Source organism: Scheffersomyces stipitis, chromosome 5, assembly GCF_000209165.1.
Source record: "Scheffersomyces stipitis CBS 6054 chromosome 5, complete sequence".
Classification (NCBI taxonomy): domain Eukaryota; kingdom Fungi; phylum Ascomycota; class Pichiomycetes; order Serinales; family Debaryomycetaceae; genus Scheffersomyces; species Scheffersomyces stipitis.
In genome coordinates this window covers 547,379-574,630 of record NC_009045.1, presented here as the reverse complement: position 1 = coordinate 574,630, position 27,252 = coordinate 547,379, and the positions used below count along the sequence as shown (strand labels likewise).

The window sequence follows — 27,252 nt, the reverse complement described above, 5'->3', positions numbered from 1 at the left end:
GAAGTGTCTAGTGATGTATGGAATATGCACAGCGGTGCCAACCAAGTGGAGAGAGTCACAGAATTCCGAGTATGGGGAGACAATATATGCTAATTGTCCTTGGGCGATTGTCTAGAAACCGTTCCTATTATATACTATTACATACTTATACCAGCAAAATGCTCCCTGGAGCCAAGTCCACGCCAACACCACTATTTATACAAGTGTAGAGCTCATTTCCCTGAGCCAGATAATTTCCACAATACTGTAATTTTTGTTCTTGCTACAGTACGGTATATTTTCACAAGTACTAATTCTGGTTGATTGTCTCTGGCAATATTTTTCAGGCATCTCATGCAATATATGGTGTATAGTCTTTGTCCAATTTTTTGTCAGCTCCCCACTGCTGGTTATGGACTGATGGAAGCTACGGGAATGAGCTAAAATTCGTGTGTACTGCAATCCCGTGGCAGAATCTGCTGAAATCACACAACAAGACCTCAGCACCAAAATTGCCTTCCGATCCGCCATCATCGTCTCACTTGCTTCCGTGTTTCGAAGTGTAGATCGCTGAAACTTCCCCAAAAATATCTCCAAAAATAATTGCCAGGTTCTATGCAAGTTGGACAAAATGTTGGCTTTTCCATAGCTCGACCCAGAATAGGAAGGATTCTAGAAACCGGCCCCTATACTATGACATCACATCGAGGCTGGCTACGACATCTCCGCCACGGTGAAAATTCCATCTTATCTCTCGCTGTAATTGCAGGGGGATTCCTGTGGGTGTCCACCTGGAGCCTAAATTCTATCCGGGTTAAGTTTTTGTTCTCTGCCAGATTGAAAACTCTCGGACATATTCCAAAACTGCATTGCCCCACCCTCCGTAACTGCCAGGATAAACGAAAACGGTAATCTCAGCCACTTGCGGCACAACTTTCTGCTGTAGGCACGGCTCTGTATTCTGGCACACCAATTAAAGCATAAATTAATACACAAGCTCTTCAAATGACTCTGTCTGAGATGAGTTCATTGTTCTCGAATTGGCTTATATGTCTTCACCTTCCGCTCCCCTCAATCGTAGATAAGTGATTGAAAATTGTGTAAGGGGATCGGAAGGAATTATTAGCCCCTAGAAAATAACCTCTGCAGTACCAAAATCATGCCTGAATCAATGTAAGTTCACCAGCTTCCTTTATGGTGACTCTTCTGGAAGCGATATTTTCTGGCTGTCCGTTCGATGAACAATGAATTACGAATGGATACTGTAACCCCTCAACAACATAGCCCATATCTTACTGGCCAACGGCCCTCACTGGTGTGCATAGCTTTCCAAAATATATACCGTCCTTAGTGCATCTTGTTTCGGCTCATTCCGAGCCAGCTTGATCTACGTATCCAATACCGTCCAGAGTGTCAATTTCCAGATGCTTAGATATTAGAGTATTGTGATATTATTTCCAGACGGATAAATACAATCAGCGCTCCCAACAAGAAAGTACGGGCTGTTTTCTTCTTCGTAACGATTGTCGCTCAAACTCTATCTGAGCTTTGATCTTTTAGAATGCAGGCACGATTGCAGCTTCAGCAGTAAGTAAGCTTGCAAAAATTGTTGAGGTGGAAGATATCTTCTGATAACAATTGGCTTCAGTTCTTGTGAATGACTTCAACAATTAGTTGTATTCAGCATGGGTGGTGGGTGGCTGCGAAAAATCTCTAGAATTGTAGTCATACGCAATCGAAACTAAAAAGGAGACTTTCCTCTTTCAATGAGGACAGTTGGTATCAATAATATTCCAGCATTCTTTCAATCTTGCAGCTCAGACGTAATTAGTATTATTGCTGATTGAATCGGGTGTTAGAAACAAAAGATAACCTCGTCGTAATGAGTCAGTAATAAAAACCCAACGCAACACACTAGTAATACGATAGATTCTTGACTATCACTAGGATTGAAATTACTATTACATACTAGATAAACTTGATGATAATCATTATTGATTGATAACTGACACTATATGGGTAATACAGATGACATATTTAGTGGTACCTACTTCTATGGTCTCTACTGCTGTTGACTGCCGTAACCTCTGATGTCCTTTGCGAATCTCCAGCTCTGGTTCTCTACCTTCAACTCCTTCTCGAAGTTGAATGTGTAAGATGTATCTGGCTCTTCAGCAGACCTCTTAATTGTCACCAACGAGAACTTGTCAGAGGCCCTGGCGTCACGGTAGAACAACACTCTCATACAGTCTTCTACCACTTTTCTTGCTTGTTCTTCCGACACGTTTACATAGTCTACATCATTCGGAATCAATTGTCTCAACAAAGGCACCGCCAAATGAGAACCGAATCCTGTAGCCAACGTTGAAGCGCCGTAGGTAACTCCTAACAAGTCAATATATTTCAAGAAAGGAGTTCTGTCATCGTTGAAGCCTCCCACAATAATGGCATTCCACAAGGGATTCATTTTGGATCTCCTGTTGTATAATACTCTCGATAAGTACTCGTGTACGTGAGGAGCTCTCAAGTTGTGGCCCCCATCGCTGTCGTAAACTTCTTCCGTTGTTTCCAACTCGTCCAATATTCTCTCGATCTGTTGCAAGTCCGAGATGTCACCAGAAATGCCAACAACTGTTTCCTGGCCAACTTTTATCAATCTTTCGATATTGTTGAATCTCAACAAGGATCCATATGAGCCCAAGTTGTCAGCAGCCAATATGACCCCATCCTTGAACTTGACGGAGATCACAGACGTACCAGTGATGATAGGCTGTTGTGTGTTCATCTTTGGAAAGTTGTCCAAGCTCTGGTGATCAGTCTCACGAACAGATGCATTGGCAATATGATGGTTGTAGGCACCGTATGTTTCGTTGCTGGGTCTTCCCCATTGGAATGGATCGTGGTTCATTGTGGAGAGAGAGTTTAGTAACAACAAAATAATAGATCAATACAGATGGAAATTCAGGAACAACCAAGTAGATTCTATTGATCAAATGTAGATTTTGGAGTGTCGATTAGAATAAGACTAATTTAAGTATATCAATTAATCTTCTTGTCGGAGAATGACTCTATCAGATTTAATAAGGTATTGCTGGATAATGAATTTCAATGATATTCAAAATGATCTTCAATATGATTTCAAATCAGGAAATTACAATCAGTATCAATTCAAATTTTTTCCCTAGTCTACGACGAATATATGGACGTAGTTCTATAGTGAAGTGACTCAATTGACTCGTTAATTGCTGAATGTTAATACTCCAAAAGAATAGCATTGCTTCTAGCTTCTGTTGAGTGGCGATAATTTTCTACTCAGACTGGTGAGAGTAGTTTTCGAGTAACCTGCAGGATCACAACTAGACTCTTGGATACTGACATTATAAAGACATGCCCTAAAAGGTATAGGCAATAACGACATTGAAATAGTGTATGGCATAGAGATAATTACAACTTCGTACCTCTCTCCGGATCCGAAATGGACTTAATTGCTGTGTAATAAATAAATATATAAATGTATAAACGAGTCGTAATATATCATAGACTTCAGCTTCTGTTACAGAATCGATGCTCGACACCATTATCGACATAGGAATCGGAGCTACTATTGAACTTGGTTGATGTAATTGATCTTTCTACTTTTGTTCTAGCTTCTGGCTGCTGCTTTCTCTTTCATTTTCCACCTCTACTTTCTCTCGATTTTGAACGCCTGAGCGAATGCCATCATTGCACCTCTAATAGACGATATCAGCACCTCCACTGAGAACATCTTCAATCTCAAGGTCTTTAGGAGCCTTGTATCTGAATCTAGCAGACAATTGAGATCTGGAGAAGAATTCCCCTTCCTTTGGCTCAATAGGATTGCTGTTGAAGTAGGTGCTGACAGCAGCACCGCTTGGGATCTGGCCGTTAGGGGCCATAGGATGTGCTTTCACAGCAGACGATACATTCTCTATAGGCTTTGTTAGTATCAGAGCTCTTTTGGACAATCTAAGCATATCCCGAGGATTCTCCGGGATTTTTCAGATTGAAATATTCCTATCTGAATTACATACTTGGGGCAAGATGTGGACCGCCAATAAACTTGATGAGGGGAACACGGTTTAATAAAGTGGTAGAGACTCTCATCGTATAAACTAGTGATTGTGGTTTGGTAAAGAAAAACCTTTGCAATTAAACACTGAATTGAAGATGAATCTCACTGTACGGTTCTTTTGATTCGTCCTTTTTTTCATCGAGAGGTACTGCAGGTAATGCCAAATGCAATGTAAGGGCTCTATGGCATGGTGAAGAAGTTGTTTTACCACGAAAGGGTTGTCTTCTACAAAATAATGGCAATAATACTGTCTAGATATATTTGTTCCTCAGTACCAATTGCTGAGTTATAGGAATTTTTAACTTTGTTCCGGTTTAATATAGCTCACGTTTTGTAAAAGTTATTATCTTCGCACAAAGTTGCAACCATATATTATTACTCGACGATTGCAAAAAATGATATCCACTACGACGCCATAATGTCTGCACCGAAAAAGCATCACATACAGAGATGTATTTCAGAAAATCACGAAGTCACATCCATCAACGTCCAGCAAAATGACTGCTGCAAAACTCCTACTCCCAAGACTAGTCCCATTGAACCGCTACTTCTAGAACATCTACCCGCTGAATTAGTGGCTAGAATATTGTACTTTCTATTCCTCCAATCCAACAACAGTCTTAATCATATTGTTGCATTCATATCTACTAATAAGCTATTTTATTCTAAATACAGCTTTCTCTTGTATACGCTTAAGCCACTCACTCTTACTTCGGAGCAAGATGGACCCGGACTCAATTCTCACCAACTTACCTCATTTTTGAACAATCAGGATGTTGCTCACAACATTGTCAGCATGGCCATTATATATAATTGGAAGGACGATGATTCCCTATCCAAGAGAAAAATTTTCTTGGGAAAGCTTCTTCGGAGAGGAAGAGCAAATAATATAGACAAAATCTTAATGGACAACTTCTTCATATTTGATAGATTGGCATCACTCACCCTCAGAACAGACACTATACATTGTTTTCGATTTCTTGATCATCGCTCACCTCGAACTCTCCAAAACTTAAAGATTATCATTCTGGGATATCGGTCTGCTAGGTTCAACATTGCCAATAAGAACCAAATCCTCAATTATATCCATAATGTCGCCAAGTCAGCCTTTTCTTTGAGAACATTTGAGATATCCAGCGATTCACCCATAGTACCTACAATGGTGCACAGCATATTTTGTTGGAGGATGATGGATAGACACATGAATCTGGAGGATTTTCTAACCAACTACTTCAACTCAAGAGCAGTCAGGTTGTATGAAGAAATCAATCTAACTCTCAAGATGGGTTTAATTTGGTTTGGGTATCTTCTCTATTCCATTCTTGATCGAAGTCGCGACACTCTCAAGTTGGCATCATTTGAACGAATAGATATCAGCTTGGTGTTTAACAAAAGGTTTCCCGAAAACTACAACTATCGGTTTCCTATTTTAAGGATGTTTGTATTTGACATGACTTCCTTCATGTATTTGCACGATTGGGTATTTCTATTTCAAAATCTGAACATCCGTCAGAGAGCCAGTTCTGGAGGCCTGCCACTCTATTTTTTCATTCATCACACTTTGGGAGGAGTTCTACTTGGAAGACCATGCCATAGATCTGCCCCTAATCAACATTTTCGATGGCTAATGCTCGACAGGCCATTGTTTCAATTAAAGGTTATGAGAAGAATCCTTGGAGTAGATGAATAGAATCGTGCACAAATGTTTGAAAAACAACACAAGAATAGATTTATACTATAAATATTGAAAGAATATAGTTTTAGACATAAAATTGGGCAGTGGAAAGTAATAAGAAGTTCGTTTCTAGCTTATGGTAAAGGATCGTTCTTCAATATGGCTGCGAAAATTCGCAGAATATCGTCTCCATAGTTAATTTTAACTATGGTGCAGGTTTATCGAATGCTTCTGAAAAGGTTAGTTCGACGTAGAAAAGAAAAGAAAACCTCCTTTATCACCAGTTGCTATTGCTTGCCAATTGTGATTGAACCAAGAGAATCTTTATTTCTTGCTAGATAAGTGTCCTATAAAGGATCGGATTTCAATTTTAGGATAAGATTTTAGGTCTGTCTTCAACTTTTCTTCACATCTTTTATTTTTCACAATGGCTGACGTCAAATTACAAAGAAGCTTACAACGGTTCCAGAGTAAAATCGACGGTGGTGCCTTCTACGAAGCCCATCAGACATTGAGAACCATCACCAATAGATACGTAAAGGCAAAACAATACCAAGAAGCCATTGACTTGCTTTATCAAGGTTCTTCCATCTTGTCGAAAAACAAAGAATATGCCTCCTCAAGCGATTTGATATCGTACTTGATCCAGGTCTTCGTTGAAAGTGGAGTTACGGTTGCGGACAATAAGGACCTCAAACTTAAGTTAATTGAGTTGATTACCCATTTACCAGATTCAGACCCTAGTTTGAACGACTTAGCCAAACAAGCTCTAAAGTGGTCTCAGGGTAAGGACGAGAAGGACAAGTTTGGTGATGTAGATTTACACCATATCTTTGGTGCCAAGTACTTGAACTACTTGAAGAACGATAACGGAGAAACCATCAAGAATGACGATGAAAGACAAAAGGTATTTGCCGTCACCGAATTACATCTCATCTTGGGAACTTATGAATCATTGCCATTATACGTTAACTATTTGTACCAGTGGGCACAGGTTGATACTTCTATCGATGCTGGTTTGTTTTTAAGTAGAGCAGTCATCAACTACGCTTACTTGAAGAACATAAAGTTTGCCAATGAAGCTAAAGACCTTTTTTTAAAACAGTTGTCGGAGGATAAGTCCGGTTCAGATACCATTGTAGAGGGGCAAACAGAAATAGTCTATTATGAACAATTCCCAATTCTTTCATTCTTGCAATTGCTTCTTGTTACTCTTGGAAAACAAAATGATTCATCTAACGGCCAGAAATTCGTCAAGTTGTACAACCATTACAAGGTGACATTGTCGGCAGCTGACCTTCTTCCTCCGGTAGAATACTTAGGTAAGCTCTATTTTGGGTTAAAGCTTGGCAACGCCACTGGCGGGCTGAACATGTTGGCGAATTTGATGGGCGATTTCTTCAAGTAAAAATTGTATAAATAAATGTGGAATTCGTAACTATATATCGTGCTAAAAAGTTGAAAGCTTTTACCACCTGTAGGATATCGTCTATTTCAAATATGATGTTTCCATGTGTGCTTATTATTTTCGCAAAACTTCATCATAAGCTTGCTTTATACTAATAATCATCTTCATTTCCGTCGATGCCGTCTCTAATGATAGAAGTGAAGTTCAATGCTTCAATCAACTCCGGTCTTTTACTCTTAGTCAATTCATGTTTAGCTTCCGAATAAGTACACCACCTTCTGTCCCTCTTATGTGATTCCGGCCATTTAGTTCCCAAATTGTCTACGATCATTTCGTAGAAATGAAACTCTGTTTTGGGGACCATTACGTGGGGATCAAATTCTCCTTTTATAACAGGAGCTTTTTTTCCACGAGAATCCAAAACTATAGGGAGCTTCTTAGTGATCTTTCCTTCGACTCCAGCTTCTTCCCAGGTTTCTCTGGCTGCGGTTACAGCAAAATCGTCTGTTTCGTCCAACTCAATACCTCCTTTGGGTAAAACCCACCTTCCTTCATGCGACGAAGACAGAATCATAACCAATTTATCTTTTGATTCATTGAGACAGATACAGCCTGCGACCATACGAGCCCCCGTTTCTTCGTTGTAACGTTGAAGATCTCTACCTACTCTAGCTTCCGAGGGTTTTGACATGGTAAGGCAATTGAATAAAGCAATTGAATAAATAAGGAACGTAGTGAAAAAACCAAGAAAAACAGCGATAGATTATTCAAAGTCTATCATTGTGTGACTTTACTCTAAACGTGGAGAAAAAAGGTTTACGAATCTTCCCCAATAATAAAACCGGCTGCGCTTAATATGACGAGTTTTATGGAAGCGCGACATCTGTGTCGCACCAGATTGGATAATGTTCTTGATCTCCTTTTAAACCAATTTGACTATTGAAAATATTAAACAATAGGGGCTATCTTGATAGCAATTTGTTAGAATAGGCGGATATCCTTGAATATCTCATTATTTCTGGAGGTCGTAGGACAGTATACGTTTACGAACGATTGTTAATCCATATGGATTTGTTTGATATTGAAAATTTTCCAATTTTTCATTTGCTTCTTCACTCCTTGAAATTCACAAAATTGCAGCAAGATAAGCAATAGAAGCTGTAAAAACAATAAGAACTACATCGTGTGTTATTTCAGCCATTACTATTAGAAACTGACAATGAGAATTTCTTCAATATATACGATTTCATCGCTCATTGTTGCCATCTTTGCCCATGGGTCTCACGACAATGCCATAAAACAGAAGCCAGAGCATCTTACGTGGCAGAACTGGCACATGCTTGAGGAACATGGCTTGAATACCTACGATGCAGACTCATTTTTCCGTCTTCACGATCTTCAGGCCAAGAATCTGTGGTCCAGATCAGATATTCTTAACTTGTATGGATTATTGCGGGAACATGTAGTAGGTGATGGTTCGGGAATGGGAGAGCATGATCACAACAAAGAGGTGATATCGGACGAGGCCAAAGAGCATGTAGTGAAGTCCATTCTCAAATTGCTCGACGCAGACCAAGATGGTGAGGTTTCAATCCAGGAATGGAGAGACTTCACTCACAATGGTGGACAATTGCCAGATTTTGGGTATGGACAGGGACATCATCTAGACTTTGAAAGCGAGTATGAAGAACACCACTGGAAAAAATACCACGCCCAAAACGATCCTGACGTGTTAATAAAGCACAAGGAAGACATTGAACACGAGTTGCTCCATCACGAACACGAGATCGAAGAGTCCCATATGGACCATCCGGAGCTCAGAAAGATCACCGACAACTTCAATTCCAATATCAGGCTCGAAAACCTAGCATTCAAATACAGACGTCCTATCGACAAGTAGTGTAGTATTATATATATACAGCTCTATCTAATTTACTATACATAAGTCTAAAATAGTTAAGTCTAGGTTAAGTCATCCAGCAATATCGAAATGCAAGATATAGCTTTTCACTTTTCAAGCGTCCCAAAGGCACAATCCCGCAACAGTTGCAAGTCCGAGGCACACTTTTTGGTATCGTTTCCCGACATCCTGAGACAAGCCTCGTACGCCTGCAATTTCCCAGCACAAACCGTCTGGATTTTCTGGAACGACGGCACTGTTTTCTTGATGCAGCCTGCTAGTTGAAACTGCTCTTGGACACATGACTCAGGATTATCCCCATCTTTGGACAAACATGTGTGGAAGGCTAGGAACTGCTGCGGGCAGTAACGAGCTATGTCTTCCAAGAGGATCTGGTCGAGGAGACCGGATTGTGGAGCCATCGTGATAGTATATGTACGAATAAAGAGCCTGCAAAGTATTAGCCTCGTAGCGATTTTTCACTGTATGATTTTCTATCTATATGAAGTGCTGAGGAAAAATGATGTGGATCTTTAACTATGGGAAATGCGGATTTCTAATGAAGTACTTGAAGAGAATGCGAAAGTAGGAAACCTTTATATATAATCTTTAGTTATACTTCTATTAACAGTTCTTTCCGAGAACCTGACATCAATAGTTATTGTTGCTCGTTTCGGCCGTCCTTGAAGAAAATGTCGTCCCTTCCATACGGAGTGAAAACTACTCTTCTTACACTCAGTTGGTTTCCTGTTCTATACTCATTTTCCAATCATGTATTTCTGCCTTATCAGATTACAGGCTCATCCATGACCCCGACATTTAACGCGGGAACTGAAACCACGACAAATGACATTGTTCTTGTCAGAAAGTACAACCTCAAGAAACCCGATTCGTTCGACCGAGGTGACATCATCTTGTTCCGTTCGCCCACAGACCCGGAAAAGGTTTTGACCAAAAGAGTAGTAGGATTGCAAGGTGACACAGTTAAACCAAAACACCCCCCGTATCCTCGAGATGAAGCTAGAGTTCCACGGAACCACCTTTGGGTCGAAGGAGATAACACATTTCATTCTGTAGACTCAAACAACTTTGGCCCCATCAGCCAAGGTCTAGTTGTGGGGAAAGTTGTCACTGTGATATGGCCGTTGTCTAGATTCGGAGCCGATGTGTCTTCTGGTGGTCGTGATGCCAGAAAGGGTTTAGGTGATATCCTGGTCAAGCTGATCAATGATATCTAGTAATAATATCTATAATTACGGCATATTTTGCATAGTAAAGTGTACAATAGGGAGGGTCTGTTTATAGAGTATGTATTGGATAATACTACGGGCCGAGTCATAATGGTAGTAATAGATATTATGCTAGTACTATTTATTTTTGTATCAGTTCCCTAACTTCTTTTGTCGTCTCGAGAGTCGACAATATGAAGATACACCACAGGAACCATGGCGAAAATGAAAATCAATGCAGCCATTAAACCATAGGCTCCATCAAATCTGAGTGTATCATACATTTTTGGGAAGAAGAAGGGGCCAATGAAGCCAAGCGTCTGTCTCACAGCAGTGAGGAAAAGAGCTACATCTTCTTGGATCAAAGGCCTGGTGTCCATAGAGAAAGCAATCATTGTTGTAGTCACAACTTGCATACCAAAAGAGCAAATGGCCAAACCTACCAAGGGAGTGATATCCCAACTTACAGCCTTCTGGATTTGAAATCCATACACTATCAAACCAACAATGGAAGTGATGAACCCAGGGTATCCTAGCCATAATCTGAATGACTTTCCCTTATTGCGAGATTTTCCCCATATCATAAATCTATCACTCATCCAGCCTCCACATTGTTCACCAAGGAGAGAACCAACCATAAATGATATAAACTGAAGTCCAGTTGCCTGCGGCCCCAACTGGAATTTTTGTCCCATAACAATGGGCAACTCTACGTTGGTGGCTACGTTGTCAAACATGAAGCATACCCCATAAGCTACAGCAGCTACAGTCACTTTCCAGGTCTTGAACAATTTCACAGGTTCAAAAATGGCTGCAACATCAACTCTTCTTTCAGGAATAATAGGTTTGAAGTTCATAAGCAGCGCATATCGTCCTGTAACATTTCTTGACTTGTCATTGTAGTTGTAAAGGGACTCTCTACCAAAGAATATATAAAGCAACATGAGTGCAAAGTTGGTAGCAGTGAATACGACAAAGACATATTTGGAAGGTTGGCGTTGAGCAACAAAGCCCATGAACAAAGGTCCAGCCTGAGTTCCAAGGTTGACCATCAAGCCCCAAATTCCGGATCTAGAAGCTCTTTGATGACTGAAAGTAGTTTCACCGACGACAATACCCCCTATGGCTAATCCAGCCGAGAAGAAAAAAGCTGCTAGAACTCTCATAGCAATCATGGGTCCGTAGGAAGTGATGAATACACAAACCAAATTGAACACTGTTGACATCAAACAAGTAAAAATTAATATATTCCGCTTACCATATCTGTTGGTAAATGGAACCCAAAATAGTGGTGCAATACCTAATACTACGATCTGGGAACTGGTCAAATAACTGATCTTGGACAACGGCTGGCCAAGTTCTTCAGCCAACCTGGCAAAAGCGGCTACTACTCCGGAAGCATAGAACACTGTGAGAAAACCATGAAATACAATGATACCCAATTGCAAGTTCTTGTCCCAGTTGGGCCAGTTTAGTGGATCATCATCGTCCATGGATGGCAAAGGCAGCAAATTGAAAGTTCCATGCCTTGCAATCAAATAGTCCTTGTGTTCTTGAGAGATCTTTGGTTCGGATGAACTATCTTCCGAATAAGACTCAGATTCAACGTCTACATGAGTGACATGTGGCTTGTTATCGTCACTAGAGAAGGAGGTAGACATGTTTGATGATGGTTGTTTCTAACACAGCGTAGGTCTACAACCAATTTCCACTGCTTTTTGAGACGGCCATAACTCTATTTAAAGGGGTTTTTGCAATCCTAGTAAGCCAGCACTTCAATAGTTTTTACCACTCGCTTAAATTAACAGCCTTGATTGATCAGTGGTTGCTTTTAGGGTGTTCAATTCTCCGTCTCCACTTTTAGTTTCGCTAACATTCGGACTCAAAAAATACGAGCGGATTTGAAAAAGATGGAGAAGGTGGATAAACGCATTGTAGTGCAATAAATATTTAGCAAGTTTTAAACCAATTCGCTGGACCAATTGACCGTAGGTAATAATATCTACAGCGTATTCCTCACCGAAGGCTCCTCCCAGAGACTGACTAGTTGCAACTGACAATGCTGGAATCTCAAGGGACCAGATCCAATGTTTTAGTGTCAGTTGCATTTAATTGCCTATATGAGGCGATCCTGTACATAATTGTGAATTCTGGGGTTAGAGGATAAGATTGTAACTGCTTTCTGCACCTTGTCAGGATAAGTGTTTAGCAGGATTTTTCACATAGTCGATCTCAAACAGAAAAGCCTCGCACTAAACCCACTGCCTACAATATGTTCCTGAAGCAGTCGCTCCAACTCTGGATACTATGTTTGGAAGAATGATAGCTTTGGCTGATGACTGATATTCAGACAGAGACTTTCACCATGCGCTCTAGCTGAAATCTAATAGGATTCTCGTTTTTCGAAAATAGATCTTAGATCTTGATCAATTTGCAACCAATTTTCCGAATTCAGTTCTTCTTTTTAGACGTAAGCTTTCCTCTTAGGTACTTCTAAAAGCATATGAATTCAATACTACAATAAAAATATTGGGATATTCTAATTCAAAGGATTAGTTGATGATAATTTACATCTCTCTGTTCGATATAAACTTGTTGAGCATATAAAATTGATAACCTTAGTCTAAGCAGATTCTACTCACTATTTTAGTTGGATTTGTAGCGAAGTTGAGATGGTAAATGCAGCCAATTTATTGGCGGTGTTTCTGTCGCTGCGCACGCTATAAAGGGCAATAAAGGGCAAGCTCAATGACCTACCTATTCGACAACAAATGCTTAACAGAAATCGATGATATGCTAACCCTGGCACCAGAGTCTCCATCAAATATATCAAAAATGTGTTTTCAAGATGCTATCAACTTAATAGTTGTGATGAATGACCGTTTAATATTTGGATTGTTTTACAAGGGATTATAAGAGGGAAGTGATTGTTTAATAGCTCTTTTAGTGAACTTAAAACTTCAGCCGAGGCGGTTTTCTGTTGCCCATTCCTATCCTTTCATAAGGTACGCGATTGTACAAATGTTTGCTTGTTTTGGCAAACGCAATTTGTGGGGCATTCCGTAGACCTGTCAATGGTGCGGAGTAATGCTAAGCGTGAGGTCAGAAGTTTCAGAACAATGATGACTCAAGTCTAAGAACTCAAGAATTTATGGTGGTCTATTCTTTCGTTCATTAATTGCAAATAAATATACCATTATTATTAAAAATATTCAAATTATTATATAATATAAACTAATCAGCGTAGAAGTGAATGTATCAGAAGCGAACGTACCATTACTTTTTTTCAACTTGAACGTTGACTGGGGATTTCTTGAATTTGAGGTCTTCTTCGAATTCAGAGGATTCGACTTCAACAACTTCACCGTCACCCAATTGGGAGATATCGTAACCGTTAGCTTTAAGGAATTCCTTGAAGTCTTCATCTTCCTTATTGATTGCATCTTGACCGACAGATGGACAGAAGAAGAGAGCCAAAATAGCAGAGAAAATACACAAGGCAGAGGAAACGTAGAATGGCATCTGGTTACCCCTGTCAGTGTCCGAACCTCCAGCATTGTCAATAATGATTGGGAAAACATATGTGCCAACGAAAGCACCAATCTTACCAATAGCAGCTGCAATACCGTAGTATTGACCTCTGATTGGAGTAGCAGATGTCTTAGCAGCCAACAAACCAATGTTATCACCAGGACCAAATTCACCCAAAGTGGAGAAGATACCGTAGACAACAACAAATGGACCAACATGGTGCTTCAATTTTGGGTACAAAGCAGCCATAATGAAACCAACGACACCTTGCATACCAGTTCCAAAAGCAATAGTCAAACGTGGACCAAAGTAATCTGCAGCAATGGCACCCAAGAAAGCACCTGGCATATAGAATAAGTTGAAGACAACATTCCAACCCCAAGTCTTGTAGAGGTCCCCGTCTGGAATGATAGCACCAATCATAAAACTGGAGTAGATACCAAAAGAGTAAGACGAAAAATCATAGATGAACCAGATCAAGGACACAATGGTCAATCTGAACCAGTAAAACTTAAGAATCAAAAAGTATGGGTAGGTCTTAACGTGATTCATGTTCATCTTCTTGAAAGATTCAGAATTAGACATTTTCATTCTCAAGAAGAAGAGGGTAAGAGGAGGGAAGACACCCAAACCGAGTGTTAATCTCCATACCGCAGTCAAGTGACGTGGAGAGAAGATCCACAAGAGAACCAATGGAACAAAGGCAGAGACGACGAAACCTAAGTCAATCATGGCGTTGGTGAACCAACAAAAGTATCTGTTTCTCTTACCGGCTGGCAATTGATTGGCAAATTCAGAAGCAATGACTGATGCAGTTGGGTACTCAGCACCAATGGCGATACCCAAGAAGAATCTGAAAGCGGTTAAAGCAGCAAGCATTCCCCCGACAGAACCATGGGCTCCCCAGGTGGCTACGGCACACAACAAGGTGAAGAGGATCAATAACACATTGGCGATCATCATTCCACCCTTTCTAGCAATTCTGTCAGAAATGTAACCGAAACCTAATTGACCAACAACTGTACCAACGAAAACAATAGAGGAAACATTGGAGATTGCATGTGACTGGCCGTACTCGACAGGATAAAGAGTCTTCAAAGCACTGGACACTGTACCGATAGAGTTATTAACGTAACCATCTGAGAAAAGACCTGCACCAGAGCAGAAAGCTGGCCACAAGTTGTTCATCTTGACCTTGTGTTCCTTTTCAACTTCATCTGGTTGCATATCTCTGTCCAGCAACTCTTGGCTGGACTTATTGATTGTAATTTCATTGTCCAAGTGTCTGGTCCATCCAAACGCAAGATCGCTGAAGGATTTTGGCAAATCTCTCGAAGACATCGTTTATGAGTAGTTATGAATCAAGCAAGAAAAATATTAATGAGGGCAGCAAATCCAAGAAACCAAGAATTCAGCAATGACAAGAATTAAGTTGCCAAGGTTTGGATGTCAAACTAACAAGAGACGCACAGAAACAAATATTCAAACCTCAAAAGATCTTGAAGTTAGTAGAAAAGATATTCTGATCGTAATGATAATGGGTTTCAAATTGAAAAACTTTTCGAAAACGTTGGAAATCTTCTCCTAGTTATATATTCCACTCCTGGATATGGCTCTGGAGATACCACCGCTTTGATACCTTCACCGTTCTGTATGTTACTCCATTTATTTTCCTATATTAGACAGATACAGAAAATAAAAATCGCTGAAAAATTAGTGGTACGGCAAAAAATTACTGCATCAGTGCCAGGTTTCAGCGGGTAATAAATTCTTGATTGGCACGCGGAGTGTGATAGCATTTTCCGGGTAAGCCAATAAAATGAAGAGATGATATAATCTGACTTACCCAAATACTAGCTAAGAGATTTCTCTTCAGATTGGCTACGATGAACATTCTAGTGAATCTACTTTATGAACAGGCTCAAATCTCGTATGGCCGCACGCTTAATTGGTGAGTTCTTTGTCCACCCTACCTATTTGATTGGGGTATAGTTTCTTTTTTTCGAGACCAACGTGTTTATCAGATTTAGTAGCTTTACATAAGCCCTACAGTATTTAGACAATATACGGTGTCTCGGAAAAAGACCACCATGCACGTTGCTTACTTAAATTATATTATACGTTTAGGACGATGGAATAATAATGTGGTGAAAACTTCTTCGGCACGTTAGTGGCAGAGAACATATGCTGGTATTTTTACACCTCTACAGGTGTCCCAAAGGGCTCACTCATCACAAGACCTCTAGTCTAACTGGGAAGCTCATCGCCTGTAGTACCCCGTCCGTGGTAGTGAGATATGTGGGAATACACGAATCCTGGTGTGCGCAGTTATTGGTGGGCGTATATTTCCGACTGCTATCTCTCCGTTATCTTTCAGCCCATCTCCAGTGTCACAGATAGCCCCAGCTTGATGCTGTTCACATTACGAAACCAGTCCAGGCGTTCGACAGAGCAAAGCTCCGCAAATGCTATTGCAGCGCACGAGGGTGTGGATCTTCATTCCTAAACCAGCCATTACAGGTGCCATGCACGTCGTGTACTGTTGCTGAAGATCGAATCAACCAACCTTAAAGTGAAAATGCAATAACTCAGCATTCCTAACCTCCTGTAAACCAATGGTGCCTGGTCGACTTCGTAGAATGAATTCTTCTACTTTCCTAATCTAGAAATGAAATCCCTTTGGGAGGCTTTTTGACTTTGTTAATGGTAGTGAATCTCAAGTGCCCCTCCTAGTGTGCGGTTGCTTCGTTCCAATCATCGCATGGCCTGCACCCCATATGAAAAGTGTTCAGTGTCGTGTGCTTTCGGCGAGAAACACTACAAAAAAGTGGAGACTTATCTCTCGCTGCACTTTGTGTTCTGATTCTCCGCTGGTAGTAGTCATATCATTACGAACATTGATTTCCGTGATAAAATAACTCCACATTCAAGGCATTCGGATATCTCAAGAAATCTTGAAATAAGGAGACGGCCACAGTCCTCGACTTGGAGCCTCCTGGATATGTGAATAGGCTGCCATTATTTAGTTTCTGACGCAAAAGTGCTCCAGGGGAAAACGTGGGCCTGAGCGTTTAACTAGTAGGGGGAAATTAAAGAAACTGCAGATTACAACAGTCCCTATTTATTTTTTGGGATGTGCATATTTATACGGACTAAAAATACAGTTCCAAATTTACCCTTCCCTTGCTGCAACTACATTACTGTAGTGTTCTTCTACATTAGGCGTTGAGTTTGGCACCTTTACACTACAGAGCTATTGTAAAAATCCTAAGCCTTACCGTGGCACTATAGTATGTCGACTATTGAGATTGACTAAGCTAATAATTAACGTGGCGGAACAGATCCCGAACTGTAAAGTCTATAGATCTTGTTATTTTTGCCATCGTGGGCTCTTGCAGTTTCAACTCTCTACAGGCGTTACAAGCGATGGACACCTCATCGCTCCATCAGTAGCTAGACCGTTGTTGGCATATACGCAATTGTCCATTTAACCGAATACTCGTTTGCAATTTCATCTCCATTCCACAGCCCAGTTCAATGTCTCTCCGGCTCTGAATGGAACCACTCTCAATTGCAGGTTGGCAATCACTTCCGGTACCTGTACTGGTCTCTTGACTACCCACGCCCTTTGTTTGTCAAGTTTCGCAGCCTGTTCCAAAATTTGTGGTTGCGCATAGAAACCGAGACCGTTTGTACTTGCAAATTTAACTAAGTTTTCCAACTTGTTCAGTTCTTCGAATACGTCAGCAAGGTAGCCAAGTGCATGACTTTGAGTATAAACACCAGCGCAGACTCCAACATGAGTGCTCTTGGCCTCGATTGGGTGAGGAGCTGAGTCAGACCCAAAGAAAAACCATCTTTCTCCGCTAGTTGCTGCTTCAACCAAAGCTCGCTTGTCCTTGGGCAATTTCGCGACTGGCTTGCAGAAATTTATTGGATTACCAGCCCAATTGTCGATTGTCAAAGACAAATGGTGCGCAGTAATTGTGCCAGCTACATACACCTCGTCTTCTGGCTTCGTATCCTTGTTGAGTTCCCTGATTAATGCCACTGCGTCCAGGGTAGTGCAGTGTTCCAACACTATTTTAAGTTTGGGGAAATCTTGATGTAATTTTCTTAAAGCAGGCAAGAACTTTGGTTCCGCATTTAACACATGAATGTCATCTTCTTCAGATTGCGTAGTATTCTTGACAGCAGGCTTTTCTCCATGGATGTTCAACACCAAACCATGTTTTTGCATTACTTCAAATATAGGATAGAACGATGAAAAGTCGTTGGGATCAACTCCAAACTTAGAATTGGTGGTGACTCCAGCAGGATAGCACTTGATACCATAGATAATCTTCTTAGAGCCTGCCTCTTCGATCAACTCTGGTGTCAATTCCTTGCTTAAATAGAACGACATCAAGAAGGTCGTGGTAGGACTCAATTTCTTCAACAGTTCGTGGTAGGTAGTCACTCTCTCAATACTAGTCACTGGAGGGACCAAGTTGGGCATGACGTATGCAATGGAAAATCCACCCTGCTTTACTGTAGGAGTGATCAACTCCATCATGGCACCTTCACGTAAGTGAACATGCAAATCAGCAGTGATTCCTAATTCAATCTCAGTAGGTACAGACATTATTTTCTTATTATAATAGTAGGAGAATGTAGTGATGTTCTACTTGATTATGCTCTACGAAGAATTCAGTCTTCGAAATTTTCAAATTTTTTCCAATCTCATTATCTGAAAGATGGAGATATTTTTTTCGTGCGAGCAAGTAAAAAAGAAAATAGATTGGACCGATTTCGCAACCTAGAAACAAGTAACCATTGGTTGACAATAACCACTCTTTGTAACCGAAGTACATGAATTTGTCTTTGAAATGAAATCTTAAATTGTTGACTATTTCGACTTTCTTTCAAGTAGCTGTTTCCCTCCCATGTCTTCTTCTTTTATATGCGAATTGTATACTACAAACCAATATTTCTCAGCTTGAAGAAGACTTGCGATGGCAGCAGATCGAAGACTTCTGAATTAGCACATTCTCCGCCCAGAAGATGATTGAATCAACCGAAAACCTGTAGTATTATAGCTGTCTACAGAGTATGAAGGTTTTTTTACGAATTGGCATGTATTATGACTAAAGTCAAACCAAATTACAACAAAGTACAAAGATCTTCCTCAATTCCACACCTATGGGGAGGAAATCCATAGATAAATACCTCCAGGTTATATTACCTAAAAACTGTGTGATATCCTTAGAAAACTGTAGAAAACTTTACAACGGCATAAGTTACCGGACTCGTAAAAATCTTTAAATAAGACGTCTAGACTTACTTTTAGCGACTTACTTTTTTTTACGAAATGGCATGTATTACGACTAAAGTCCAACGTATCTACTACAAAGTATATAAAACATCCTCTATTCCATACGGAAGGAAGTTGCAAAAATGCTAAAAAAACCTGAAAATCCATATTGTTCCTGTATATTTTTTTTTTTTTGAATACACCATATATTAAACCTATGTAAACCATACGAGAAATATATAGGGGCCTATTGGGCCTTGAGTGAAATACTTCATAGTGAACTATTGAAGAAAAGAGTATTCAAGGGAGAAAATGCAATTAAGCACGAAAAACTGATAATTTTGCAATCAATTTGACAGTGTGAGACTCCTGAACAAAGTCAGTATACTCACTAAAAACCCATATGAAGGAGAAAATTAGAGAATAAAGACATAAATTAACGAAGCGTACAATTGGCGAGTATCCATTCTTCTAGTGCCGGCGTGTCCATCTGCTGGCGCCGAGCCAGAGAGGTACGTCGTCGGAAGCGTAGAGAAAGAACCCCATCAATATACTCGTTGATCTTGTACGCAGAAGATCGATCAATCAGAGGATTGGCAATCACAAAGGAGAAGGAGCGAAGGGGAAGCGAGTAAGAGTTCCAAATATGAAGTGTGACAGGACATTCAAAGATCACATGAACCATGGAATCAGGAACCTGTCCACATAGGAAACAGTTCCCGGGATTAGGTTGAGAGATAAAATGGGGGTAGTGAAGCCGACCAAGAATGAAGAGATGATAGGGTTGTAAAGCACCAGGGCACCCTTTCTGAAATGAGGCAAGTTTGGACCAAAAGGTGGACCAGTCTCGGTAAGAGGGGGAACGAAAATTGGAAAGTCGTGATGGCCATGATGGTATAACCGGGGTCTTATCAACTAGTTTCTTGGAAATACTGTGGAATGAAGTGGCTGGGTCAAGAGGACGTGATTTGGGGCCCTTCTCCCACATGAAGGAGATAGTGTCCTGAGACCGGCGAGGAAGATAAAGCTGAGAAAGTTCAGCAGGAGAAATATAAATGGCCAGGTGGTAACTCGAGAAATGAACGGTAGAGAAGAGACGGAACCACGCCTGCAACCAAGACCGTGCTGGAGCTGGGAGACGTCGAAGAGTGTCCCGATAAAGATCGACCACAAGGTTTTCCATACCGTAGATAAAATTGTACCAGGGATAATGGAAGTGACGAAGGGGTCTGCCGGGAGAAGGAGTACAGTAAAGATCAATCGTACCTCTGAGGGTGCGGTCAAGCGTTTTTTGTAATGCGATCTTAATGGCATTGAACTCAAAATTGTCACTAGTGTGGAGAAGTTTAAAAATTTGTTCCGCCCGTTTTCCTTCAAGTTGATTATGAATGTTAATCATTCCGAATCCACCCAGGGAGAGGGGTTTGCAAAGAATCGAGGGTGGTAAATTGAATCGAAATTTGTTACAGATGGTATCTTCAAGCGAGGAAATAAGTTGATAAGGAAGTGGAGAGTGAATGTCCTTGAAATAGAGGGTGGAGAAGATAAAGCTGCCATAGAGTTGAACAGCCTGGGCAATAGGAATGTCATCGACTGGAGTGGAGCGAATTTTGGCTTGTAAGAATCCGATATGTTTGCCCCATGGGGAGGATAAGCTGTTGTCGTAGTCTGATAGGGCAAAAGGAATTCCTAGATATTTAAACTTATCAGGATCAAAAGGTTGTACCGGATAAGGAAGATGTCTTAAATAGTCAGGAGGAGATTGATTGGTGAGAGAGTAGACAATGGTTTTATTGGGATTTACCCGTAGGGAGGAGGCACGTTCAAATTCTCCTAAAAGCATGAGAAGTGAAAATTGGTCGAAGAAGGTATGAGTGTAGATAATCACATCATCCGCATATGCTGCGTATGTGAAATGACGTTCCGCACAAAGGTTGTGATCAAGAATAAAGTGAGTTAATGAAAAATGTACTCGAACTAGAAAAGTTTCAAGAACAAGGTTGAAAAGAAATGGGGAAACAGGGTTGCCTTGTCGGGTTCCCATGGTTAAAGGGAACGACCGACTTTTGAAGCCGTTGATAAAGAGCTGACCGTATTGTTGGGTGGTAACGGCCATAAGAAATTTTATGATGCGAGGCCCAAAATTGGCCTGTTTAAGGGTTTTGAGAATAAAGGGATGGTGAATACTATCGAAAGCCTTGTGAAAATCGATCGAAACCAAAGAGGTATATTCGTCATAAGAACGGGTGTCATTGTGTTTCCGGATATGATCAGTAATGGCACGGAGATTGAATATGTTTTCATTAATATCGCGAGTTGGAATAAATCCAGCTTGATCGCGTCCAATCAAGGTGTCAGAGACCTTATTGAGGCAACGATTAATATGAAGGGAAAGAAGACGCAATCCTGTTGATATTAAGGAAATTGGTCTTTTATTTTCGATAGCGTCAGACCGTTTCTTTTTATGAAGAAGAATGATGTTAACGTATTTCATGGAGTTTGGTAATTTTCCGCCTGACATGAGGTGGTTACCGACTTCGGTTAGAGGTTTGCCAACTATTGGCCAAAGATCTCGAAGTACCTGGAAGTTAATGCCATCGTCTCCTGGTGCTGATTTGAAATTAACCAGTTTGAGGGTAGATTCAAGTTGTTTGACATCAAAAGGAGTTTCAAGGTCATTCTTTTGGGTTGTGGTGAGCCGAAAGGGAAGATCAAGAAGGAAGAAATCTTGTTCGGATAGATCAATATTTTTAGGAGGTCGGTTGAGTTTAGCGAAGAAATTGTATGCCAAATTTAGGATAGTGGGAGTGGTGGTGGCGGTCTCACGTTGTGCATTGGTAAGACATGTGATTATAGAGTCGGTGACCGGCTTCATGAATCGTTTTGATGGATCTGGTTTAGGTTTTGCGGATCGGGGAAAAGCATGTACAAGATATCGATGAAGGATATGAACCCTTTCATCAATTTCTTTTAATAACATGTCCCATTCAATGGAAGGGTTACATAATGGAAGATGACGTATCAGTAAGATAGACTCAAGTACGAAAGGATCGGAAAGAATGTAAGCAGGAAAATTCTTACGGGATGTTCCGAAAACGATTTGAGGGTGAGTAGAAAGAAGAAGCGTAAGACTGACTGAATCATGAGTTGAGTTGTTGATGATGGTTTGGATGTCACATGATAAAAGATTTGGTAGTAAGTGTGAGTTAATATGGATGCGATCTAAACGCCTTGGGGATAGTCCATTCCTGACATTATTTGTGAAACGTATTTCATTTGGATGTAAATGTCTGAAGCAATCAAGTAAGCTGAAAACACTAGAGAATTCAGTGAACGCAACACGAATTTGTACCTCTCTAAGCCAGGATGAGTGGGGTTTGAAAGCGTCCAAATCAGGGTTAAGAACATGGTTGAAATCTCCCCCGACAAGGAGCTGGGTGAAATTATGATGAGAACGTATATAATTCTTGATTTTTGTGATCATTTGGGTTTGAGGGCCAGCTTGGCCAGGTTCAAGATACATATTTATAAGTGTATAGGGTGAGGAGTGTCCTTCAATCATGAAGTCGACATCACATGTTCTACTATCAGTATCTGAGCCAATGGAAATGGAATTGTTGCTAAGAATAGTAATTTTCTTGTTGAGAATCGATTTTTGAATAACAATTGCACTTAAGCAGCCGTAGTATGGAATTATCAATTGAAGACCCCTTCCAGAGAGGTGGAAGCGGAAATGAGTGAGAGCTTCTTCTGATGCGAGACGTAGTTCTTGAATAAGTAAAATGTCAAGGAATTTAATACGATTGAAAATATGAAAAATACGGTCGCAAGCGTATTGAAAATGACCCTTATGTTCAATGTTTTGGGTGCAAATTTTTAAAGTATTTGCACTATGGGCAATTGTTTGATTTTTCTTTTTTGTCATTATATTTTTTTTTGATTTATGATTTTTTGAATAAAGGTTTTCTTTGTTTTTTGATTGAATAGTGATTTTCAGATAATAGTAAAGAAGGAATTGAAAATAAATTAGTGATAAAAATGAAAATGAAAACTGGAATTGAAGTACACTCTAAGGTGTGTAGGGAGGTTCCAGGTGACCTCCCTATCCGCTGCCAACAATGAATAATCATTGTGGCAGACGGTTTGGCTCATTGTCTGACAATGAGCCAAAAAGGGAGGAGGAAGGAAGCATAGCTTGTGAGTCCACTTCAGTTGAACTCATATAGCTAGTGGATTCCCTTCCTGTGTTCGTATGCTTGGAAGCATGTGCATCCTGTGACAAAGAACGAGTTGTAGTAGAGCTAGCTCGCTTTCTAGTGTTAGGAGAAGGCGGAGGTGGGTCTCGGTTAGGAGATTCATCTCGCTGTCTGGAAATAGAACTCGTTGGGGAAGGAGGTCTGGACAGAGCATGTCGATTGTGTGATTGTTTTCTAGTGGTCCTGTTGGCTTCTGAAGCAGGGAGAAAACCGTCCTCGTCAACCGTCACTGGATTGGTGTGTTTGAGGATGGATTTCGGCTGCTTTGTAACCGTAATGTTACTTGAACGTGAAGGGCCTGAGGAGCCTGGAGTGCCTGAGGTGGAGTTGACAGTGATGGAAGGATTTCTGATGAATTTCTGGGCTTCTTCACGTGTCACTTGATAATGAATTGGAGTCGTTGGGACCTTACATCTTGAAGTTGCATGTTGTCTCAGTCCGCAGAGACGGCATTGTTGGGCAACAGTACATTTTCTTCGGGTATGGTCAAGGGAGTGGCAGTAAGTACAATGAATGCAATCACTTTGAATTTGAAAAGACATATCCTCAAGAACTGGTTTCCTGATAGTGGAAGGAGGAGCTATCAGTCCTTCAAGTTCAATTAGGTAATGATAAATAACATTACCATATATTTGTGTATTATGACGTTTCACTTGTTTGTTTGTGGGTGCATCTGAGGCAATGCGTTTTCCAACACCCTTAAGAAAGTAGTCCATATACGAGTTTGCACCTCTACTGTATAGCTTAGGGAGTTTAAAACTGCCTAAGATATATTTTTTCGAGGTAGGGGGTCTGAAAGTTAGCTTGAAAGGTTGTTTAGTGATGGGATGCTGAAATTCAAGGTCCTCTACGAGGTTGATTAATTCTCGTTTCAATTTTGTTCCAGCTGATTCATCGAGAGTACACAATGGAATTGGAAAACGGATGAGACCATTGTCAGAAATTTCGAAGGAATAGCAATAACAAAGAAGATCAAGATGATGGTCGAGAGTTGCAAGATGGTCCCGATCATCTTTATTGAGTTGGGCGATTTCTTCAGGGGAATTGTCGATCATGTAGTCTTCTTGCGAGACTTGCATCTGGGCTTCAAGATCTTCATGTTGGTCAGCAAAGAGGGAGACTTCGTCACACACTTTGCTTTGGATGTTTTCGGCAAAAGCTTCACTGTGTTGAGGAGAGTAATCAGGAATACGACATGAAATCGTGTCTCCGACGGTTTGTTCCATGCGGAGAGAGTGAAATTGGAGTTTAAGAAATTCGGGAAACTGTTCGAGTCTTTGGAATTCAAGAGCAAAAGATTTTTTGGAGATGGGTTGCGATGAAGTCCTCTTAGAGAACTGAGCAGCCATTTGGGCATAGGTGGGAGTAGAAGAAGAATTTTCTTCATCGGAGAGATTTTGCAGCCATTCTTGCTGCGATGATTCTGCGTTCTGCAGGCCATAAACCTGTTTATCTGCGACAGAGTCAAGGGTGGGGTCGATGTCGGTGTCGTCGGATTCCGCATCACGCGCGACATTTTCACTCGACGAAAAATTTTCATTGTCAAAAGCTTCAATAAGGGATTTTGTCATAATAGGTGTGCTTCCTGCGTCGCCAGCAGCGCGATTGGAGAGTTCACGAGTCGACAAACGACTCTGCTCACCTCGCGGATTGCTGGGGGACTTACGGGGACCCAAACCAAGCGGTGGATCGGCCATTTCAAAAAGAATAACCATTTACCAGGGTACCACCAAAACAGGTTACCTATTTATTCAACAGAAGGCGCAAATGGTTTAGTGGTAAAATCCAACGTTGCCATCGTTGGGCCCCCGGTTCGATTCCGGGTTTGCGCATTTTTTTGAATTTGCAGCCAATCTCATGAAGAAACAAATAAATTAATTTTAATTTATTCTGCTAAGTATTTTCAATCTTTTCTTTAGAATCAAAATTGTGTGTTTGTCATTTATTAAAGTATCCTGCTTATCTGCTGCTTGCTCAGTTACTTTTGTGTATGAGCTCATCGTGCTTTATGCTATGCTTATTTGGAATTGCCTATGTATATACAATTCTAGGCACAACATATAACAAGTTGCTTTCACGTCAACTTTGACTTATCGATTTCTCAAAACTTATAAAAGAAGGTGAATTTTACAGAAAATACATTTCTTGCTTTCAACTAGTAAAAAATCATGAAGCTTCGAACTGTCTATCTATTTACAATTGGAGCAATCACTGTTCCTATCTATGCCAATTTCTTTGCTAACAAGATCACTGAAATCGATATAACTAACAAATACTTTCTTCCCGGGATCAACCTAGACTTACTTGGTGACGATGCTGACTACACCAAAATTAATTTGGATGCCCAGAGATATGAAGAAGACGTGCAAGAGTTCAGTAAACATATTGTTGCTCTTCGCGATAAAGATACGGAATTCACTGCTCAAGAAACAATAATTGATTTGACAGACACTGATGATCTGATTAATTTTTCCCAAATAACGAAGTATAAATTGAGTCGCCGTGAAGATTTAAATGAAGCAAGAATGAACTATATTCTTGAAACGAATCCCAAGGGCGTGGTAGTCTTTGAAGATACTAAAAAGGTTTTAGTTGCCGATCCCAACGATATTCTCTATAAGAGTAATGACGAGCTAAAAAGAAGAGTCGAAGCTGGGGAAAAGTTCAAATATACAGAAGTTGATTTAGGCAATGATTTTGAGAGCCAAATCACATACGAACCAATAATGGTTCCATTAACTGGATGTTTAAAGTTTCCATTGGGAAGAGGAACAGGTTCTGTAGCCTTCTCTTACAGCGTCGGGCTTGAAATGAACATTAACGGTGAAGGTGGAATTTCATACTCACCTTCTCAAACTGAACAGAATATCACAGTTAAACTTGCCATCTCATATTCTACCAATTTGAAGGTAACTAAGAGATTCTCCATAACCGGAACTCACACATGTTCTTCCGCTAATGGAGCAGGCGTTAGATTGTTCTACAGACCAGGGGTTCTAGAAGTTATACCAAAGACCAGAAATATAATAGTTGATGGGCTCAGAAGATACATGTTCAATGAAGTCTGGCAACCGCTCAAGGCTATTAAACATCTTGTTGATACTGCTCCTATATTCTATTGCGGAACAGAAGATAAAATGAATCTAAGATGTGGATCTCCAACAATTACGTATGTTGACAAAAATGGAAACGATTTCAAGTCAACAAATTATGAACATTAACCTAAATATTAGTAGTGATAAACATAGCTATCTTGATTTAGTACAGTTGATTCCAAATTATTGTTTTGTATGACTACTACCTTATTCCAATACTCTTCTCCTTCGTCATGTACACTATTTCTAAATATTTCGACCAATATCATAGCTTGGTCGTGAGTAAATGTTTCTTCACTTGAAACTTTGGATGTTGGATGGATCCAAATTGATATAACGGCATAATTCGTTAACAATTTTAAAGAGATTCCACATATCAGAACTATAACATGTCAGTATTTTTCTTCCATGATATTTGATAGGTGTAGACTTACCTTTCAAGCTCTCAGTATTGTAAACTTGATTGCTGAAAACGAAGTGTGCTATTTTCTTTAGAAATTTTAATGCTGCCTTATGAACTCGAACTTCAATCGTGAATCCATTGGGAAGCTCATTTTTGTTGGGGTTCATCCCTAGCTTGAATATATGAATTTTTGGAGGCAGGGTGTTCTCAGAATTAAGAATCTTGGGAAGATCATTTTTAATGAATACTTTCAAATCTGCTTCGGTTTCTATAACTGAATAGAGGTGGAGTTTCTTGTCTTCGTCGTCATCCAGCAGGATAGTCCAGACATTCCAAGAGAAGTAGTAATTATCTTCAAACTCTGAGTTCATCAGACTTTTCTTCAAGAGG

General features: G+C 40.3%; 7 protein-coding genes across 7 annotated transcripts; 2 read left to right on the top strand and 5 right to left on the bottom strand. All coding sequences in view use genetic code 12, as the record gives it.

Moving 5' to 3' along the window:
* Positions 1-1,959: 1,959 nt before the first annotated feature.
* On the bottom strand, positions 1,960-2,887 carry PRE4 (B-type subunit of proteasome; the record flags this gene model as incomplete). Its single annotated transcript, XM_001384737.1, has 1 exon — positions 1,960-2,887. One exon carries the CDS (start codon positions 2,885-2,887, stop codon positions 2,042-2,044), a length of 846 nt encoding a protein of 281 aa, XP_001384774.1. The 3' UTR covers positions 1,960-2,041.
* An 823-nt stretch (positions 2,888-3,710) lies between these two features.
* Positions 3,711-4,830, bottom strand: PICST_32054 (mitochondrial 37S ribosomal protein YMR31; the record flags this gene model as incomplete). The annotated part of the gene is made up of 4 exons (XM_001384736.1): positions 3,711-3,928; positions 4,032-4,112; positions 4,179-4,252; positions 4,826-4,830. The coding sequence occupies 4 exons, from the start codon at positions 4,828-4,830 to the stop codon at positions 3,711-3,713; spliced, it is 378 nt and encodes a 125-aa protein (XP_001384773.1).
* Positions 4,831-6,061: 1,231 nt separating this feature from the next.
* On the top strand, positions 6,062-7,184 carry PICST_67811 (predicted protein). The gene has a single exon (XM_001385082.1). It carries the CDS (start codon positions 6,175-6,177, stop codon positions 7,153-7,155), a length of 981 nt encoding a protein of 326 aa, XP_001385119.2. The 5' UTR covers positions 6,062-6,174; the 3' UTR covers positions 7,156-7,184.
* A 122-nt stretch (positions 7,185-7,306) lies between these two features.
* On the bottom strand, positions 7,307-7,846 carry DDP1 (Diadenosine and Diphosphoinositol Polyphosphate Phosphohydrolase; the record flags this gene model as incomplete). The annotated part of the gene is made up of 1 exon (XM_001384735.1): positions 7,307-7,846. One exon carries the CDS (start codon positions 7,844-7,846, stop codon positions 7,307-7,309), a length of 540 nt encoding a protein of 179 aa, XP_001384772.2.
* Positions 7,847-8,814: 968 nt separating this feature from the next.
* On the bottom strand, positions 8,815-15,468 carry GIT2 (glycerophosphoinositol permease; the record flags this gene model as incomplete). The annotated part of the gene is made up of 3 exons (XM_001384734.1): positions 13,650-15,468; positions 11,543-11,547; positions 8,815-8,850 (listed from the first exon to the last, which is right to left on the bottom strand). Exons 1-3 carry the CDS (start codon positions 15,154-15,156, stop codon positions 8,815-8,817), a joined length of 1,548 nt encoding a protein of 515 aa, XP_001384771.2. The 5' UTR covers positions 15,157-15,468.
* A 1,858-nt stretch (positions 15,469-17,326) lies between these two features.
* URA4 (Dihydroorotase) lies at positions 17,327-18,439 on the bottom strand (the record flags this gene model as incomplete). The annotated part of the gene is made up of 1 exon (XM_001384733.1): positions 17,327-18,439. The coding sequence occupies one exon, from the start codon at positions 18,437-18,439 to the stop codon at positions 17,327-17,329; it is 1,113 nt and encodes a 370-aa protein (XP_001384770.2).
* A 7,093-nt stretch (positions 18,440-25,532) lies between these two features.
* On the top strand, positions 25,533-26,585 carry PICST_32045 (predicted protein; the record flags this gene model as incomplete). Its single annotated transcript, XM_001385081.1, has 1 exon — positions 25,533-26,585. One exon carries the CDS (start codon positions 25,533-25,535, stop codon positions 26,583-26,585), a length of 1,053 nt encoding a protein of 350 aa, XP_001385118.2.
* Positions 26,586-27,252: the final 667 nt, after the last annotated feature.